Here is a 21,120-nt window from a genome sequence, read left to right as displayed (position 1 = left end):
CAACAATTTATAATTGAATTGTACTGTGCAGACTTATGTTTTGCTTTTTTTAATATCTTACTTTTTAATTTTGTACTAAGCGTGACTTTGTAACATTCTCAGGGACTACAGAAGAAAAATAGCCTTTTGGCTAACTCAAAAGGCGCTTGATGTCACGTATATAGTTATGATTATGATTATTAAGGTGCACTGTTCCTGTTAAATAAACTATTTTAAAAACTGCTTCCAAGACTCTTTCACATTTTGTACAAGCACATTTTTAGGTGAAATCATTAAGAATCAGTGTTCTTAGTTTGTGTTAACACTTTAATGGCATAGCAAGACAACTGAAGTACAAAGTGTGTATAAAGTATACAACTGAAGTACAAAGTGTACAGATATAAAAACACAGAATGAAGAAAGGAAACCCTATTTTAGCTTAATTCAGCAACAGCAATCTTATTTTCATGAAACTGGTGAAACTTCTCTCGCGACTGTAAAAGTTTGTCTGTACTGTTTTGATACTGTCATGTTTGAGAAATACTATAAAGTGAATGTGTTTCTCTGAATGTAAATTAAAAAGCTTGAGGGGGCAATTAATATTCTTTTCCTCATTAAAACAAGATGCCTTTAATATCAGCATAAATGACAGTGTACCTTGAATAAACTAAACTGTTTTGTCTACATGTATGTGAGCTGGATTTGTTTATTGTGGGATTTCAATGACCCTTCTTTTAACCCCTTTATGCACGGGATCTCGCTCTATAACCTCTGACCCCACTGATCAATCTCCTGGATGTTGGTTCTCTTGGGGCAAAGCCTCTGGCAGAAGCCCCACATGACCGATCACATTCGTCCTTGGTGGGAAAGTTATTGCCGTTCCCTTCACAACCACCGAACCAGAATTGTGAGCAAGAGCCAGAGGAAGAATCAAAGTAGAAACGAGTTGTCCATTCATAACAGGATCCAACTTCTTGTGCCAAAGAGCACACACTAGCAGAGGGCTGACGGACTGGACTATAATCCTAAAAACAAAAAAAGATAACGTGTTGGAAAGAGTGTTCATACAAAAAATAAAATAACATGGGAGCATTAGATAGAGCACAGCGTGAAAATCCATGAGCTGTTTTACTCTGTAGGGGTAATCAGGACATCCTGCTCTTTCAAAACCATTAGCAGCTGTTACTCCATCAAGGCAGCAGCCATATCTATCAGCAAACACACACACAACATAAATAATAGAGTGAGACATAGTAATGGTCAGTTCATAGGTTGTGAATTTGTCATTATATTGGATGGATTCAATTTATTAAAGAAGACTGTCAGCAGTTTACTAAGTTGTTATATTATTATGTATATTTTATTTATATGATATTTTATATTATTATTATTATGTATATTTTATTTTATTTATTATTTGTGGTCTTTTCAGTGATTCAAGTGTATCTGTGGGCAAATAATGTAACTATATGTATGTACCTAGACCTATGACAGTCATCGTGAGCACAGCCTTCCCCACGAGGCCCTGAGGCAGCAGTGTGACCGTCCGGACAGCAGCCATAATATGACTGGGCACAGTGCGGTCCAATCACTGAGGGGTATAGATCACTTGGTCTGTGAACTGTTAACAGAGCAAACGTAGAGCAAAAATTCAGAATATACACAATAAAAATAAGCACATAAGTATTGGAAACAGAAATTCAAAACTGCTTTCAATCATCTATATATTTGTGACAGCGTTTTAACCTGAGGTTGCATCATGGGTATAAGGCACAAATCCACGCAAGGAGCTTTCATAACCACTGGGCTCCTGCACGCTGGGCACCGCTAAAGCAAAGTAACACAATACACAATGAGTCTCGTAGCAAAGGGCTTTTTTTTTGTTGACTTTTTATGCCACAGTCTGTCAAATATGAAGATTCCCTTAAAGTCTAATGACTGCTGAAAATTCAGATTTGCTGAATGTTAAAATATAGCTGCGAGCAGCGATTATTTAAAGAACTTAAGGGCTTTTAAGCACATGTGTAAAAAGGAGCTATGGTTTATTAGGCAAGCATGTTATGACTTATATCATAGATGGACATCAGTTACAGCATCTACAGTTACAATGTTTTTAAAGCTTTTTAACAGTGACAGTGCCACCTGTTGTCTGATTTCGATAAAAGTTTGCAAGCTTGTTTAGAATCATATGCCACATGTGCTCACCTATTTTTATGAAATTATGAGTTTTTGTTTTGGCGATATAGGCTTTTGCATGCACTTGATCATGCCCCTTTTCTAAATTACCCCATCGTAGCTAAAGTTTAAAGGTGAAGTTCAGCATTATTTTAATAATTATTGATCTAGGAAGTCTAAAGAATTGTACTGCAGTGGTTTTCTTGAGATTCAGCAAAAAACCTAGAACTAGGTCACAAAAGTCTTTTTTTAAATATAATCTTCAATAATAAACAATTTGATTGACAGCAGTGGTCCTAGAGATAAAGTTGTTCAGAAAGAGGAGATCTATCACATGATCATGCAATATGCAATCGGTTACACTCTTAAAAATGCGATTTGACCCCCCAGTGGCCTCAAAACGTGATGATGAACAAAACGAACTGTGATTGGTTGTTGGACATGTCAGTCAAACGACCTCATGGGCGGGCCTTGGCCAATGAAAGCTGCCATGAATTCCCTACCTTCAGTCTGAAGGTCTGGCTACGCGGTACTACCATGTCTCAAAGTTTTAGGTTTATATGCTTTATAGTTTGGTCACTTTTATTCCAGAATAGTGATTTTTGAGATTCTTAACAGTTACAATAGGGTTTCAGTGCTATGCACTTGAACCCCTAAACGTATTTAAATAGAAAGCAGTTATTTTATTTGACCAGACTGTATTTTTGACTAGACAAAGATTAGAATATAACAAAACATTAATTCTTCTTTAAAAAAACATATATGGAAATACAGTCAGTAACCATGAAGAAACTCACTTTGTGCACCAGGGCAGGTCTGGGTGTTGCAGTTCTCCACAGCATGAGGTCTGGACAAAACAGAACATCTTTCATCTGGATACTGATTGTGATCCAAATCCATGCAAACCACTCTGCGCTCGCGAGTACCAGTTCCACAGCTACGAGAACACTGAAGGAGACAGGGAGAGAGGTATATGCTTAAAACTGATCGGATTTCTCCTTTACACCCTTCCTCTCCTTCCTTCTCTCACCAGACTGAAGTCATTGATATAGTATCTAAAAACTTGGTGGCAAGATGATCTCTGACAGGATCTGACATCATGTGGACGTGTGAGACCCCTGCAGTGGTGCTCAGGGATGTGCTCTCCTCTGCCCCCGACACAGAACACCTCTCGTGTCTGCTGTCCCTCACCACACGTCACTGAACACTGGAGGAAACAAGAGAATAGAACAACAGTTAAAGTTAGAAAAAACAGAGCAACACCTGTGTGAGAGCATGTGTCGATATTAATTAAATAGCTACATACATCACCAAAGGGACCAACACTGTACTCGGCACAGGGGTGGTCATTGCAGGCCTTCTGGGAAGCTGGTTTCCTGAGGCCTTGTGCAGTGCAATGAGATTCATCGACCGTTGCTGATGTTCTCTCATTAATACAGTACACACTACGGGTCTGCACTCCTCCACCACAGTGCAGTGAACACTCTGAAAAGGTGCTGTATGTGTACCTACAAACACAATCAGTCACACTTTATTTTCATTTTGAAGCACTTTATATTTGTTTTATGGCTGTTGAATCGATCCAATTTCGGTTGCATCAATCACAATTAATCGATTTGACAGCCCTAATATTGAAAGCATTATACACAAAACAAGTAATAAAGAGAAAAAAAATAGACAATATTACAAATAAAATAAGATTCAAAATGAAACCGTTTGTTTCTGTTTTCTTTCTGTTCCAATATGGTAATATTTGTATGGTAATATGCAGTTCTGAATTCAGTATTTTTTTTTTCCTTGAATGAATCAGTATTTTGAAACAAATCATTCTAATTATATCCTATTTTTGTTCCTTACTTAATCAAATAAGAGGTCTTTGAAAAACAAAAGTGGGCATTTCTAAGCTTGTGGGCATTTTCAAACTGGTGGATGTTTCTAAAATATTGCCATGGAAATGACACCCCCTTACTTGACCACACCCCTAAACACAACTGTCATTCTGACATATGCAAATCAGGTAACAGTCAAAAGCGGCCCTCCATTTTGCTCTCACCCACCCATTACTGTCTTCCAGAGACCTATGCTTGACTGAATCAGCTTTTTAAAACAATCGGTTGATCCTCATAAAGACGGTCACTTATCGCTCCCTACTGACATATCAGTGTCACCTGCAGAAAGTGACTAAAAACCAACTCTCTGATACCAACACGGAAGTGACTTAAACTGTAATTCGTCAACTGGCTGCTAGAGGCTGGATGCAAAACGGAGTCAATCCCATAGACTCCCCATGTTAGAATGTCCAACTTTACAGCCGAAAAAAAAACGTTTAGAGCCTGGTTCCAAAAATTATTTGGTCTATATAGCAAATTTTTCCCTTCGTGACAACTGTGGTTATTATTGTTTTAATAACTCATCCGTTTAATAATATAATATAATATAATATAATATAATATAATATAATATAATATAATATAATATAATATAATATAATATAATATAATATAATATAATATAATATAATATAATATAATATAATATAATATAATATAATATAATAAACAAGCAAATTAAAAACAGAAGGTCATGAAAAAAACTGTATAAACAAAAAAGTATCTTTCAAAAGAAGTATGAAATGATACACGGATACATATTTTAATTTTACATGCATAAAAATATACATAAATTACTTGAAGGTGTCCAGAAGGGCAGAGGTGACAGGGCGAGAGTGATCCTCAAAACCCACAATCTCCCCATGGCTCACCGCCTTTCAGCAAAGATAAGGGTGTTAGAATGAACTGTTTGTGTGTTTGGTTTTGTGCTTTAGTCGGTGGACACATACTCTGCAGACTCCCTCCACACAGATGTCTCTGCGCCCCACATAGCATGGTGTGCCGTCCACTACAGCAGGTCTGTGACGGTAGAAAAAGTTCTCTCCTCTGGGCACACACACCAGCTCACATGGGTTTGAAGCTGGTCCAAAACACAACAGGTCATGTGATTATATAAAGAGTCTCATCTTGGGACACCAGCGCACTGAACTGCCTGAGGAAGGTTTTTGACCATGAAAACAAATGAGCGCTTCCAGAAGTTTCTAGCTTAACCACTGATTATACCTAATTACATGTTAAAGGCTTAATTTCTGCACAAAAGCCTTTCACTCCTTGTCATTTAAGAAATTAAAGTCCCAATTTAAGCCGCTGTGAAATAATCTTTTAAACAAAAATCCCTAAAAACAGATTATTTTGTTTTAAAAGGCATTTTTTTAAATATATTTACATGTAAATATAACCAAATTTAATGAGTTTTATTATTAAAAAAAGAAATGGCAATGGGATGAGATAAATTCATTCAAGATATATTCCCTAAAACCAACCTATAATATATTAAATAAATATTGTTTCAGCTCAAAGACATAAATAAACGTACATAACATGTTTAGTTCCTCATATTAAAATGGCATAATCAATAAAATGTTATTTAGCTAATGCTTTGTGTAATTTTCTACCTCCATAGTACGGATGCCATGTGTAACGTTTTCCCTGGAACTCCGTTCGGTCAAAATCAGAACACTGTTCTTCACGGAAATCTCTGGATCCAACAGGGCATTCCTTTATAGAGGACACAAGTCATAGAAATATAGAAAAATAAATAAATAAGTTTGAGCATTATTTATTTATTTTTTGTGGGGGGGGGTTAAGTTGTTTACCTGTGTGTTACAGAGTTTGTAGGACTTGGATGGTCCAACGCAATTGTGCCCACCATCCGTCCTTAATATTGAAAAAGAGAGATTGAGTTATGAAGAAAAGGGTTCTAATAAAGAAAAGGTTTTAAATGTACAGAACGCACACATTCTCCTACCTCATAGTGTTGCAGACCCTGGTTCTCACTGCTACTCCAGTGCCACAGGTGCGGCTGCAGGCTCCGTACGGGCCATATTCACCCCAGTAATCATTAGACGGCTGCCTCGCCTACAATCAAACACATTATCTATCATGGTTGGGACAAATTTCAATCTGACATAGACCGTACCATTTACCATCAATCCACTAAACATCCATGGGGCATTGTTTTAGAAAAAAACACAGTCACAAAAAACACTGATGTGAACACAAATTTAGTAGATAAGCTCGTGTTTAATTTGTTACTCACACAGAAAACTGCAGAGATCAAGCACAGGATCCCAAGAAGAGAGTGGAGCATCATCTTCAATATACAAATAATACATTATTTTAATAAATTTTTCTATGCTGACCACAAATTATTCAGACTTCTATGGTGAATGATCACTTACCTTCTCAGTGTGTTACTTCGAATATCCTAAGTTCACCCAGTCACAACGAGAGAGTTGTGACACAGATGTACATTCACTCAGGACTGAATAGCTCTCCCTTTGTACACCCCCTACGCAAACTTACCAATACACACCACTCATATCAGGTTACGATTAACCCCTCTTGGGAGAATATCATTCAAGAAGATATTCCTTAGTTTAAAACCTTTATCACACTTAATTATTGATTACTGTTTGGTAAAAATGAAAAACAGTTCTACGCAACATGTTTATTTAGACATTTTCATTTCATCTTTCATTTTGCAGTCTTCTAGAAGAAAGGTCAAAGATCAAGTTTTCACAAAGCATTTTTCAAATCAGTTTTACAGAAAGATACAATTTGACAAGTATAATAAAGGAATATTATAAATATTAAAATTTGTTTTGTTGCTACAAACACGCAGCTTTTGACTTCACAAGACATTAACTGACGCACTGGAGTCATATGGATAACTTCTAGATTATTTTATTAGCTGTTGATCTCTCATTCTGACGGCACCCATTCACTGCAAGTGGATCCATTGGTGAGCAGGTGACATAATGCTACATTTCTCCAAATTGCTTCCAAAAAAAGAAACAAATTCATCTGCATCTTGGATGACCTGAGGGTCAGAACAGTGTCAGCAATTGTACAATATTTGGGAAAACTATACCTTTAATGGGTCCAGAAGCCCAAAATATTTTTTAGAAAAAGAGAGAGAGCATTATTGTACAAGCATAAGTGTGTATTGTGTGACAGATCTCACAGTGAGGCTCTTTCAGTGTTCTAACCATTCCTCTTAGTACCACTAAACATATAGTATTAAATCATAGGGGTGAAAGTGCTTTGTGACATTCAATCTTCTAAGCTGCTATTTTAGTCCCGGTCACTTTTCAGCAACCAAAATGACAGACGGTAGCTGTCATTGTGTAGGAGAATGCAGACTCACAGTCACAACTTAACCTACAGGACTGGCTTCACTTCCACCTCAACAACTAAGATTCAGAGACCACATATACTGCCTATGGAGACAATCAACTTGGATTAACAGGATGCATTGCTTAGGTGCTTATAAGATTTCGTGAGGGAGTTCTCTAACATTTAGGGATGTAATTGTCTGGATGTTTCCTTGTATCTCATCTTAATATGCAGAGAAAGCTCTCAGTCATTCGTATGTTGATTACCCTTTAAAATTTGTGAAAACTGTGGCTTCTGTTTTATCAGAGCTGTCGGTTGAGCTTCTCAGCTTGCCTTTCTTTAGCGTCCAAAGCGTATTTAGTGTCTTGGAGGTCCTCGATGGTCTCCAAGGCCTCCTGCAGCTCCTTGTCAAGGGCGTTGTATTTGTCAGTCAGTATTCTGTTCTCCAGGCGGAGCTCCATGATGTGGCGACTCAACTCCAGGTTATAATGGCCACAGTGCCCACGTAGCTGCTCCACCTCCTTCAGCAGGACCTCCATACTCTTCATCAGAGGCTCCAATTTCTCCTGCTGCTGCGTCATACTGTTCTGTAGATTTATGCACTTCGGGTTTGTATAATATTCCTAAAAGAAAAAGGAAAAAGGATATAGACACAGGCAGACACAATCCTCCTATGCGTCTCTGTCTAATAATGTCCGTTTTAAACAAATCCAGTTTGTTTAATCCCCTCCTTGTCTCGCCCCTTTCTCCTGTTCCCTGCTACTCTCTCTCTCTCTCTCTCTCTCTCTTCTTTTCTATGAGTACATCAGAGGTATTTGGCTAATTTTGGCTTAGGTTACTGATTTTGCAATGGACATCAAGTGTCAATCCAATACTAGTATTGTTTTTGTTCTTCAAGAAAAGAAAAGAAAAACATGGTATAAATTTAATTTCCCCTTCAACATGTAATAGCTAAATATTTTATTAATATACCAGGCATATTACAAAGTGGCAGATGCATTAATGAAAACCACTGATCCAAAGGACATTCTGTTATTTACTAGATGGTAATCCTCTTTATAAAACAGAAACACATCCCTAAAAACATGCATGCAAACACACAAAAATGCACAATACACCCAAAGACAGGAGATCTTTGGTTGATTGATGTGCAGTATCTTTTGCTCATAATGCCTAACAATCAGTCAAGCACAGGTAAATGTTCATCTTGCTAAACGCTAAGCCACTAAAATCTCTAAGGTGATTACCATGCCAGCACAAGTACTTCAGCCCCAGACTGTGTGACTGCTTATTCAGTACACTGCCAGTCTGCGGTCTTCTTACTTTAGAGGCTAATATTCAAAAGATAGATGGATCCAAAAGATAAATCTGATAAATCAGATTTCTATTATTATAATGGATGAGCAAATGTTTATTGGTAGAGCAAGAGAATTGAGCTCGCAGCTATAAAACAAAGAATGTAACATCATGTTAAAGTCTTATGCATAGTGTTTTAATATGATGGCACAATCAGGTGCACAAGTAAAGCTAGACACAAACTAGTCCAGCAAAATTTGTCAGGAATCAGAGACTGCAAACAAAAGAGAGACACAGAGAGAAACCCGTAAAGATAGCTTGCCTCAATTGTTGCCACATTCAGCTTGTTACACAAGCATCACTGCTGCTAAAAAAAAAAACCCTGCTGCTGCTAAGACGCTGCTGACATGTAGTACTTTTTTGTGAGTTATGGCCCTGCAATTCTTACTGTTTGTTCTTGTTTTCCCCATGTGACAAAAATATATTTTTGTTTGGAATAAATATATTTAAATATATAAATATTTTCTAGCTAAAATATTTTTAAACATTAGAAATACAATAAATAGCTTATATCCCAAACTACATTCAAAAATATTCCATAAAACTTACATTGTATTATTATTGTTATTATATATATATATATATATATATATATATATATATATATATATATATATATATATATATATATATATATATATATATATATATATAAAATTCAGTTTTGTGTGCGTATTTTAACATATGCATTTTAAATGTGTTATATTATACAATTATACAATTATAATTATATTAAAAATAAATACATATATATAAAACTGAATTGAATAGTCATAAATCATAAACACAATCCATAATGATATTATATTATGTATATAACATGATATATAATAACTAAACAATATATTAAATATATGGATTCATAAATCATCATATCATTTCAGCATGTGGTCAGTTCTAAATATTTGGCAGTCAGAATCTATGATATTCTCTATTACAGATCAGTGGTTGCAGTACCAACAGTCGACCACTCGTGTAGTATCATAGCAACGCTATTGTAAACTATCCTCTTGCATTCATCGCGCTGTGTGTTATATTTCTTGTAATAGGGATTATTAACGCAGCTGAAAATGCAGCAACCCGAACCTTTTGCGGGGTCAAAATATCAATAAACAAAAAACAGAATAGAATTAGCAAAACATTTATGCCATAACACATGGCGCACCTTTAAGAACGTACACTTAATATTTATATCTCTAACTCAAATAAGCAGACATTCCATTTATTTTCATGCTCAGTTATTGTTGTTATTTGTTGCAATAATTGTTTCTAGCATATACTGATAACACACTCTATTCTTAAAGTGTTTTATACATAAGTTTGATAAAGTTTTAGCTTTAAAAATAAAAATTTTAACCATCAAAATTATCACATTCAAAAATGCATTTTCCCTCAAAGACACATAACAAAATGTTCTGAGGTGTAATTTGCAAAACAATATCCATAGACCTTAACCATAACTGTATACTGACCCAAAACTTAGCCACACGTGGGCAAAAATAAAACAAATGCATCAGGTCCTCCTCCTCATCCCCACAGAACCTGCAACAGGGATCCTTTTCTATCTGCCATTTAAACCAAGATTTTTTTGTTGCAATAATTTTATAAAAGATTTTAAGTTATAATATTCTTGAATATGAATCGATTGTAGTTCTATAAATTGTTCTAAAGTAATCTTTCCATAAAATTGGATCATTAAATTCATCTTCCCAAAACAGGCATGTTCTGTGTGGAAAAAGTGCAGTGCCTGTAATATTTAAATTCCAAATATATATTATTTTATTTATCTTTACACCAGACAACCATTTAAGGCATCTTATTGGTGAGAGACAAACCATTAATTTATCCTTCTTTTCATTTTGCAGTTTCATTTTCCAAGTTTTAGGAATTGCAGAAATCAGCTGGTTGAATTGTAACTGATTGAGAGTTAGTTAGAAGAAATAAGTTTTCATAAGAAATAAAATCTCCAGATAAATCTAAAAGGTCATTGACAAAAATTAACCCAAACTCTTTTGAAATATTTTATCAATATGTATTGCTTTTAATTGGTAAAAAGGAAATATATTATTCGAGAAAAAGGAAAAGGCTGAATATAATCTCTGGCTTGTGATCCATTGTTTGTTGTGATAAACTTTAGCAACCCAGGAGGCTTTCAAGGAACAATCCATCATTCAAAGATTTTTCAAATTCAGTCCACCGTTTTCATAAGAATTATATAAATACTGCCTTTTAATTTTATCTTGTTTATTGTTCCATATAAATTTGGACATTTTTTGTTCGAAATGTTTGAAGAACTTCATACTAGGTGAAGGAAGAAGCATTAGTAAGTGGGTAAATTGTGGAATTACTAATGTATTAATCAGAGTTACTTTTCCTTGAATTGTCAGAGAGTTCCCCCTCCAAGGTTGTAAAATTCTATCTGCCTTTTCCATCCTTCTCTCATAATTGAATTTAACAATTTCTTTAAAGTTGTCAGGTAGATGAATCCCTAATAAATTAACGTCTCCATTAATCCATTTAACAGGAACGGAACTGTTTAAAATAAAATTTGTGTCATTTAATGTCCCAATTCTCAGAATGTTACATTTCGCAAAATTAGGTTTCAAACCAGATATTTTTGAAAAAGTATTTAATTCCCTTATTAGTCCTTCTAAAGTGGATTGTATTGGTTTTATAAAAAAGATTGCATCATCAGCATACATTGTTAGCTTAATCTCTTTACCGTTTGGAAATAGACCTGATATATCTGGATTGTTCCTAATTTTAATAGCGAGAATTTCAATACATAAAATAAAGAGATATGGGGACAAAGGACACCCGGACTCCTTGCGTTAATAAAATTGTGTCTGATATATGACTGTTATTAATCACTCGACTAACTGGATGATTATAAAGAGTTTCAAACCACTGTATTAAGATTTTCCCAAAATTAAAAAAGCTAAGACATTGTTTTATGAACTTCCATTGAACTTTATCAAACGCCTTTTCGAAATCAGCAATAAACAATAATCCTGGTTCCTGATGGTTCTCATAAAAATGTATAGTGTCCAGTATTTGTCTCAAGTTATCTTCTATAAATCTCCCCTTAATAAAACCTGCTTGATTGTTGTTTAAAACATCTCCAATTATATTTTTTATTCTTAAAGCAATACATTTAGATAACATACGAGTATCACAACAGAGCAGGGTCAATGGGCGCAAATTTTTTAACCATTTTGGATCTTTATATTTCCCATCAGGATTTTGTTTTAAGAGTATTGAGATAACTCCCTCTCTTTGAGAATTAGATAAAATACTGATCCGTGATGGAGAAAGTGCATCCTTTCAGTTCCCGACCTCTTGCCATAATAGTGGATTTATCCTTCGCCACAGCAAGTTTTGCCACGATGGGTCTAGGTTTATCTTAGAGGAGGAGAGAATTACCGCCCGTCACCTCCGCATAACCGCACGAAATGAGGCCAAAACACGGTAAACATTCATCTCGAGTTCTTTGCTTGGTATCTTGTTTCATTAGCTAGAAATAAACCTGGCATTCTCAGATCTTTCGGTAACTTATTTATAATTTTTTTTTTTTTTTTTTTTTTTTGCTGTGAAGAGCTCGGCGATGATATCCAGGAAAAAGACGATATTAAAGAAGAGATACGGAAAAGTCAGAAGGAAGTGGAGAAATGTAAATGGGTCAGTCATTTCAGTCTATTTTTCAAATGTAACGTTTTGCTTTTCTTCCTATATATTATATTATATAATATTATATTATATAATATTATATTATATTATATTATATTATATAATATTATATTATATTATATTATATTATATTATATTATATTATATTATATTATATTATATTATATTATATTATTTAATATAATACTTACACATATAACTAAATTACATAGCCTAAATTATGTACAAAATAAATAATCGTAATCAGTTAACGTTACAGTTACTTATGAAAATACATTTTACAAAAATGAAAATACGATTAGCCTACAAAGGATGTTACATCTGAATTGTTTTTCACACAAAACCATATACAGATTTAATTGGTTTCTTTCATAAAAATATGAGGTACAAATGTTTTCAGGAGTTTAGGACACAGAATATGACAGATTACTATCAGTTTTATTTCCTATTTGGCTTTATGTGTATGCTTTTTTTTTTTAAGAATTTAAGAATAGATTAGCCTAACCCTTTCTCCAGGCTTTTGTTTGATGCCAGTGTTTCCTGTCTTAACTTTGCAAAGATATGATTTTAAAACCAGAACTACTAAACTATTTCATTGTTATGGTTTTATATCAGTATTTAATCTCAGAATGACTTCAAAGAAAATCTAATTTTGTAGTGGTTGCGGTTAAAATTCTAATTAAATTAACCTCAATTCAAGTAATATGTAAATGTAGAAAAGTAATCAAAAAAGTAATCAGTTACATTAACAAAGTATTTGAAATAGTTAAACTACTTGTCACATTTTAGATATAACTTGTAATATGTAACATATTGCATTTCAAAAAGAACCTTCCCAACACTTTATTATATTATATTATATTATATTATATTATATTATATTATATTATATTATATTATATTATATTATATTATATTATATTATATTATATTATATTATATTATATTATATTATATTATATTATATTATATTATGATAATAAATATTAGACAAGCAAATACTGTAGTTTTTGAATACTGAATATTGTGCACATAGTGTGTGAGGTAGATCAGGATTTTCACTTTTCTCTGCTCTTTTTGCAGCACATGACAAAATTACAAAGTGATGGTCTGGAGTTGGTGACCAACATTCAGGTAGCTGTAGATGCCAGAGAGTCTGACAGGAGAACAGAGCTAGAGGAGGCATGTCGACTGAGGTACATGCAATGAAACACTTTCCTCTGTACTCATAAGTCTTTGAAAGTGTATCTCTGTAAAGTTTGCATTCTCACTAAAAATTTGTCATTTGATTCTATAAGGAGAGAGAAACTGGAAAACGAGGCCAAGTCCAGCAGGGAAAAGTTTGAGGAGATCACCCGCAAATGGACAGATGCTAAAATGAAACAGACCCCACTGGATCTAAGAGATGCTCTGAGCAGCCAGCAACAACTCTGTGAACAGATTGTGGCAGACAAGAATAAACTGATCAGTGAGCTACAGCAGGTGAACTTCAGTCTGCAACAAATACATGCAAAAACATATAGACTATAAATCAAGGGTAAATAAGAATGTTTTTAGGAGCTGAAGGCTAGTGATGATCGCTATGTGAAGGACCTGAAAAAACAGGCTAAAGACATAGACCTGATAATTGAGAGGATGGAAGAACAGATTTCAAGTCTAAAAAAGTCATACCGAGAAGACCTAAAGCAGATTGAGGTGTTGTACTGCCTCCTGGAGGCTGGAGGACATATAACAATTATCACTCATAAAATTCTTCTTTATAATTTGGTTTAATAAGAAATGAGCAACTATACTATATAAAATGGCATAGCCATGAATGCACACTATTTTATGTCATTTATTTTCTGTGAACATTAAAGAACTCGTTTGATGAGGAGAGGAGAACGCTGTTAACCAAACACAGGAAGAAATGGGAGCATCAGATGAAGGAACGAAGCGAGAAAGAGGTATAGTACGTATAAAGGTAACAGATTTTCATGTGTATATCTTTAAAACCACTTTGACAACAGCATCTTTCTTTGCAGCTGAAGGACATGTTGCAGTGTTTAAGCCTCCTGGGGGAACATGAGGACTTGCTGCAGAAGCTGAGGGTTCAGAAAGCTGAAGAATACAACATAGACAAAGTCAAAATGGATACAGAAGTACAGGGTAATTTGATATGGACTTAATTATGAGTATAACTGTAACTATATGCTTGAGACGGGTAATGCTATTAGGTACAAATCAAAATCTGCATTTGTGTCTATCTGTGTGTGTAGAATTTAAGAAAGAAGTTACAAGAGGTGAAGTTCAACAGCCATCTGAATGAAGAAAAACTTGATTACAAATATGAGGTGCTAAAGAAAAGAGAGAAAGAGAACGCCATCTTAAAATCCCAATTGAAGAGGAAAAATATAAGGTATTATAACTTTTACAGACAATGAAGACTGGAGTAATGGCTGCTTAAAATTCAGCTTTGCCATCATAGGAATATATAAAATTTTAAAACATGAAAAAAAATAGAATATTGTTATTTTAAATTGTTATAATATCAGTAATCACCCCACTGCAGGAAACCAGTCATGATTCCTGTTGATTTTAAATTTAAAACTGAACTGATGTTTTTCCAGAATGCAAGATATTCTAAACAACCTAAAGTCTAAATGCACCAATCAGGAGAAGCAGACAAAAGCCGAGGAACAATCAGTGAGAAATGACTATGCACGTATTAAACAACAGTACAAAGACATGCAGAAGAAAGCAAGGGGAGTGCACTTACTCTCATTGTGACCTAGAAAACATTCAGAAAGTCCCAGGACAAACCTTGTTTTTGTGTGTTTGGAAAGACACTTTGCAGCGCTGGATGCCGAGCATTTTGAAAATATATGGTTGATAAGTGAAGGTGAAGTTAAGGCCCTGGCACACAGGGCACTGGAGACAGACAGAATAATTCACGAGCAGCAGCTGGGTCTGGCTTGGATGTCTCCTCCGCTCCCCTTCATGGAGCGCTCCAGTCCGATCGAACATAACGCCCTCAAGACAGCTGCAGATACCCTGCAAGAGGAAACAGGAGGAGATTCAATGGAGGAATCTGAGGCTCTGGAGGACACTGAGAGTGGAGTGAACCGGAGAACAATGAAGAGAATTCTGGAGCTACTGTGTGACGAATTGGTGAGTGTGTGATTTTGGCCGATTCGTTAGTTTGAGATATTTTGAAATCTTGAAATTGCATATGTATAAAATGTATATTACAACCCGAATTCCGGAAAAGTTGGGACGTTTTTTAAATTTTAATAAAATGAAAACTAAAGGAATTTCAAATCACATGAGCCAATATTTTATTCACAATAGAACATAGATAACGTAGCAAATGTTTAAACTGAGAAATTTTACACTTTTATCCATTTAATTAGCTCATTTAAAATTTAATGCCTGCTACAGGTCTCAAAAAAGTTGGCACGGGGGCAACAAATGGCTAAAAAAGCAAGCAGTTTTGAAAAGATTCAGCTGGGAGAACATCTAGTGATTAATTAAGTTAATTGATATCAGGTCTGTAACATGATTAGCTATATAAGCTTTGTCTTAGAGAAGCAGAGTCTCTCAGAAGTAAAGATGGGCAGAGGCTCTCCAATCTGTGAAAGACTGCGTAAAAAAATTGTGGAAAACCTTTAAAACAATGTTCCTCAACGCTTTGCAAATCTCATCATCTACAGTGCATAACATCATCAAAAGATTCAGAGAAACTGGAGAAATCTCTGTGCGCAAGGGACAAGGCCGGAGACCTTTATTGGATGCCCGTGGTCTTCGGGCTCTCAGACGACACTGCATCACTTATCGGCATGATTGTGTCAATGACATTACTAAATGGGCCCAGGAATGCTTTCAGAAACCACTGTCGGTAAACACAATCAGCCGTGCCATCAGCAGATGCCAACTAAAGCTCTATCATGCAAAAAGGAAGCCATATGTGAACATGGTCCAGAAGCGCCGTCGTGTCCTGTGGGCCAAGGCTCATTTAAAATGGACTATTTCAAAGTGGAATAGTGTTTTATGGTCAGACGAGTCCAAATTTGACATTCTTGTTGGAAATCACGGACGCCTTGTCCTCCGGGCTAAAGAGGAGGGAGACCTTCCAGCATGTTATCAGCGTTCAGTTCAAAAGCCAGCATCTCTGATGGTATGGGGGTGCATAAGTGCATACGGTATGGGCAGCTTGCATGTTTTGGAAGGCTCTGTGAATGCTGAAAGGTATATAAAGGTTTTAGAGCAACATATGCTTCCCTCCAAACAACGTCTATTTCAGGGAAGGCCTTGTTTATTTCAGCAGGACAATGCAAAACCATATACTGCAGCTATAACAACAGCATGGCTTCGTCGTAGAAGAGTCCGGGTGCTAACATGGCCTGCCTGCAGTCCAGATCTTTCACCTATAGAGAACATTTGGCGCATCATTAAACGAAAAATACGTCAAAGACGACCACGAACTCTTCAGCAGCTGGGAATCTATATAAGGCAAGAATGGGACCAAATTCCAACAGCAAAACTCCAGCAACTCATAGCTTCAATGCCCAGACGTCTTCAAACTGTTTTGAAAAGAAAAGGAGGTGCTACACCATGGTAAACATGCCCCGTCCCAACTATTTTGAGACCTGTAGCAGAAATCAAAATTGAAATGAGCTCATTTTGTGCATAAAATTGTAAACTTTCTCAGTTTAAACATTTGCTATGTTATCTATGTTCTATTGTGAATAAAATATTGGCTCATGTGATTTGAAAGTCTTTTAGTTTTCATTTTATTAAAATTTAAAAAACGTCCCAACTTTTCCGGAATTCGGGTTGTACAAAAATATATCAAAGGGGGTTACTATCTCTCATTTTGTTCCAAAACTGTATGACTTTCATTCTTCTATGGAACACAGAAAAATATATTTCATAATGTTTAAACTATTTTGTCCATATTACGAAAGTCAGAGCGGTGTAATGTTGTTTTAGACCTATATTATTTGTGCAAAGTGAAAACTCACAATTTTAACAATTAAAACACTCTAAATCTTTAAAAGAGGGAAAGTTAAAAAGTTTGGGTATGAAACCAGCCCGAAATGGAGAAATACTTGCCCATTTAACTTTTCAGTGATTTTCAAAAGTAATTAAAGAGACCTCATAAATAAAGGTTTTTGTGGGTCTTATTATTTATCTTTCCACAAATTAAGACACAAAAAAATCTTAAATTAGAGCAGAAAGTTGTGAGTTCTTCCTCAGTAATTTTGTGTTCCAATACAAATATCTAACAGGGAATGAAAACTTGTTTTCCCTTTCAATCAAGCTGATATTTGTTCTTGTTTTATTCATGTACTTCATTTAGATCTTTTTTTTTTTCATTTAGATCAGAAAAACGTCTTGTATATAATTTTGCTTCAGATAAAATGTATCTTGATTTAAGAAACCCTAGACATATGCATTGAAAATAAGACAAATAAGACAAGAAGCCTAAGGAAGAACGTTCATTTTTTAGCTGTGTGATCAGAAGGTATCTTAAAAGTTTTCTTTACTTAATTTTACCTTCATAAAACATGCAGAAGCCCTGTAAATAGTTAGAGCAATTGTTTTTCTTTTCAATTTTCTCTTAGGAGACAGCAAAAAGTCCCTGATTCATAAATCACCATTGTGTGTGAATTTGAAACTATATCAGCTCTATATCTCCCTTTCTTTCAGGGTTGTCTCATAGAGAGTAAACTGCTGAAGCTGGTGTCTCATCTGGAGAAGAATGAACAGTCCCTTATAAAGCTAGATTGCATTTTCACAGCAAGTGTAATTAAACCTGCGGCTCTCAGCGGGAGGACACGAACAACTAGGGCCTTAGAAAACTTCCAAGAGGGCCCCAAATAAGACTATAAATTGGTTAAATAAAGTTAAATAAAGTGGCATAATTAATATGCTAAAGAAATTCTAAAATAAAAATCTACAATAAGACATCTTACTTTAATTTTGTATTTCAGCAGCAGTACCTGAGGTATAGCTTAGAAAGAAGGGGCTTTAAATGTTGTCTTGTACAAATGGGAGACATGGAGTCAGAAAGGTTGAGAACCACTGAAAAACCAAAAAGTCTGATGTCTCAGTTGATTTTTTTTTATGAACACAGGCAATAGGGATCGAGAGTGAGAATGATGTGCATAAAATGGCTGAGTTCTTAATGAATTACAGACAGCATGGACGAGAGCAGAGGGAACTGATGGAGGTAAAGGGGGATCCATCACAGCTCAACCTCTCACTATGCCACTCTGGAAACAAAATTAAATATGTTCCATTTCTCTTTTGTGTTTTTGTTAGGAAGAGGAGACAACTACCAACCAACCTTCTGACTTTATCCATCATAATAATCTACTAGTGGCTCTGAAAGATTTTTCCGCCCAACACTGCAGACCCCAGTCAGTGCACTTACTGTACATTTCAAGCCTAAAGGTTTCTGCGGTCATACATATTCCCTAAAACCAACTGTTTGTTGTTATGTCCAGTGATCTTCAGGCCTCACAGAAGAGCAGTGTTTTGGGATTGGATATGAGAGATGAATCTGAAGATAAAGCATACTGGGAATGCATAGCTAATGTCATCCCAGAGTCCAAACTCAGGCTCTGGAGTGCTCTTGATACAGCTCTCAACAAGTACCAGTAAGTGTGCATTTTTGTTGTCAATAATTATAGCATGCTACACCCAAATGAAAACCTTGATTTGGACTTAGAGAAATACACATTAACAATGAGGTTTTATTCGCAGTACTGTACTGACTGAAAGGGCTAAGCTTCTGGCAGAAACACAGAATGTTCAACAACAGAATACTGTGCTCAGACAGCTGCTGCATCTTTATACAACCCCCAAGGTGACTGTCTGAGTGTGTTACATAATGTTAAAAGTTCAGTTTGGCTGTTCTCATATAATATAACTTTCTTCTGATAGGTCAGTGCTGAGCCGGAGATGCAGCCCACCAGGATGAGGCAGTTCCACATGTGATATACTTTCGAAAAATAAAACAATGAAAAAATCTGTATTTGCAATCTAAATAAAGAAAAATGCATTTCAGCACTGCAATTGAAATTTTCAAGCTTAAAGGTCCCCTTGTTCTTCTATATCTGCTTGGGCCAGAGCCTTTGAGCTTGGTATAGCTGCATTTGACATCCACAATCTAATAGATCACTACCTAAATTCAATATGAAACTTTTAGTAAAAAAAAATAGTGGTCATAATCATGTTGCATATGTCTCTGGACCAGACTGTGCATATAAAATCCAGACAGCAAGGATGTTGAATCATAAAACATATTTAAATTTATACACACACACACACACACATATTTTTCTAACACACATACTTAGTGTACACTTCAATTTTTGCACATAATACCTGTACATACAAAACTGCCTATATACCTGCACACACAATTGTCAATTTGTATATTGTCATTCCTTACATACTTATTTGTATTTTTTATTCTTTTATTATGTGTCATTCCTTTTTTATGTGTTTTTTGTTCTGTCGCCGTCATTCTGTTGCGCGTGGAGCTTCTGTCACGAAAAAAAATTCTTGCATGTATAAATATACTTGACAATAAAGCTCATTCTGATTATGAATGTTACGAAATTATATTTCTGGTTACGTTAGTTTGTTTCAGTCCTTGGTTAACAACTGCAGCTAATCCATGCTAGTTACCCATTAGTTTTTGACAGTTAGGAAAACTAACAATGAACAGAATGTATTTATATCAATGTAATATGATCGTAAGATGTTGGAAATGTGGACATTTATTGCGGGACAGGAATAAAGAGAAGTTTGAATGATCGTTGGCACCTCGACTATCTAACTTTCACATTATGTTCCTCCCGGAGTACCCGGAGTGGTTGCTAGGGTGTTGCTATGCGATTGTTATGGTACCCAGGATGGTTGCTAGGGTGTTGCTATGTGGTTGCTATGGGACCCGGGATGGTTGCTAGGTTGTTGTTATGCGGTTGCTAGGGTACCCGGAGTGGTTGCTAGGGTGTTGCTATGCGGTTGCTAGGGTACCCCGAGTGGTCGCTAGGGTGTTGCTATGCAGTTGCTAGGGCACCCAGAGTTGTTGCTAGGGTGTTGCTATGTGGTTGCTAGGGTACCTGGGATTGTTGCAATGCGGTTTCTAGGGTGCCCGTGTGGTTGGTAAGGAGTTGCAATGTGGTTGCTAGGGTACCCGGGGTGGTTGCTAAGGTATTGCTAAGTGGTTGCTAGAGTACCCAGGGTGGTTGCTAGGTTGGTTTGGACAGTGTATATATCTATGTGTGCGTCTGATCTTAGCTGGAGCTTCAGCGTCTATTTATAGTGCAGGAGGCAGGCGCTTCGGATTCTAGAGAGCATTTGATTGGTCAGAAGATTTGATGAGAAGATGAAGTACGACGTGACGTCAAAAAATCGTTAAGCCGTTTTGGCGGAAGTATATCTTCTAAATGAGAATTTTGCTTACTGTCTATGGAATTTTGTCACTGTTTTGGAGCACACTGCCATATAGATAACCTTAAGACTAATGATACTAAAACCTAAAAAACTCAATTTTTTTGGGGACCTGTTAAATGATGGGGGATCGAAAATAAGCCATTTTCAATACAAGAATCTGAAGAAAAAAATTACATGAATTGCTAAGCGGATAACCAGTACATGGATTGCAAACACGGCTGCATCCGAAAACTGAAAAATGCTG

The 21,120-nt window shown here is 35.6% G+C and overlaps 1 protein-coding gene and 1 pseudogene across 2 annotated transcripts; one reads left to right on the top strand and one right to left on the bottom strand.

Annotated features, from left to right (window-relative positions):
- Positions 1-285: 285 nt before the first annotated feature.
- paplnb (papilin b, proteoglycan-like sulfated glycoprotein) lies at positions 286-6,621 on the bottom strand. 2 transcript variants are annotated; one of them, XM_059512578.1, is made up of 14 exons: positions 6,446-6,620; positions 6,304-6,357; positions 6,013-6,122; positions 5,861-5,921; positions 5,660-5,762; positions 4,994-5,124; positions 4,842-4,918; positions 3,461-3,662; positions 3,185-3,361; positions 2,952-3,102; positions 1,726-1,806; positions 1,459-1,600; positions 1,112-1,187; positions 286-1,004 (listed from the first exon to the last, which is right to left on the bottom strand). In XM_059512578.1, the coding sequence occupies exons 2-14, from the start codon at positions 6,355-6,357 to the stop codon at positions 723-725; spliced, it is 1,647 nt and encodes a 548-aa protein (XP_059368561.1). In that variant the 5' UTR covers positions 6,446-6,620; the 3' UTR covers positions 286-722. The 2 variants fall into 2 exon arrangements, with proteins under 2 accessions (XP_059368561.1, XP_059368559.1); XM_059512576.1 differs by having other exon boundaries at positions 6,304-6,621.
- A 5,692-nt stretch (positions 6,622-12,313) lies between these two features.
- LOC132106669 (dynein regulatory complex protein 1-like) lies at positions 12,314-19,669 on the top strand (annotated as a pseudogene).
- The last annotated feature ends 1,451 nt before the right edge of the window (positions 19,670-21,120 follow it).

This window comes from Carassius carassius, chromosome 27, assembly GCF_963082965.1.
Source record: "Carassius carassius chromosome 27, fCarCar2.1, whole genome shotgun sequence".
In the NCBI taxonomy this organism is placed as follows: domain Eukaryota; kingdom Metazoa; phylum Chordata; class Actinopteri; order Cypriniformes; family Cyprinidae; genus Carassius; species Carassius carassius.
The sequence above is the reverse complement of the archived record's forward strand: the minus strand, read 5'-3'. Positions and strand labels throughout refer to the sequence as shown.

Excerpts from the sequence above, each read along its gene's own strand:
- paplnb (XM_059512576.1), bottom strand. The coding sequence starts at position 6,357 with ATGATGCTCCACTCTCTTCTTGGGATCCTGTGCTTGATCTCTGCAGTT. Across the intron at positions 1,601-1,725 it reads TACCCATGATGCAACCTCAG|TTCACAGACCAAGTGATCTA; the intron begins GTTAAAACGCTG and ends CTCTGTTAACAG. Across the intron at positions 1,188-1,458 it reads GATGACTGTCATAGGTCTAG|ATATGGCTGCTGCCTTGATG; the intron begins GTACATACATAT and ends GTTTGCTGATAG.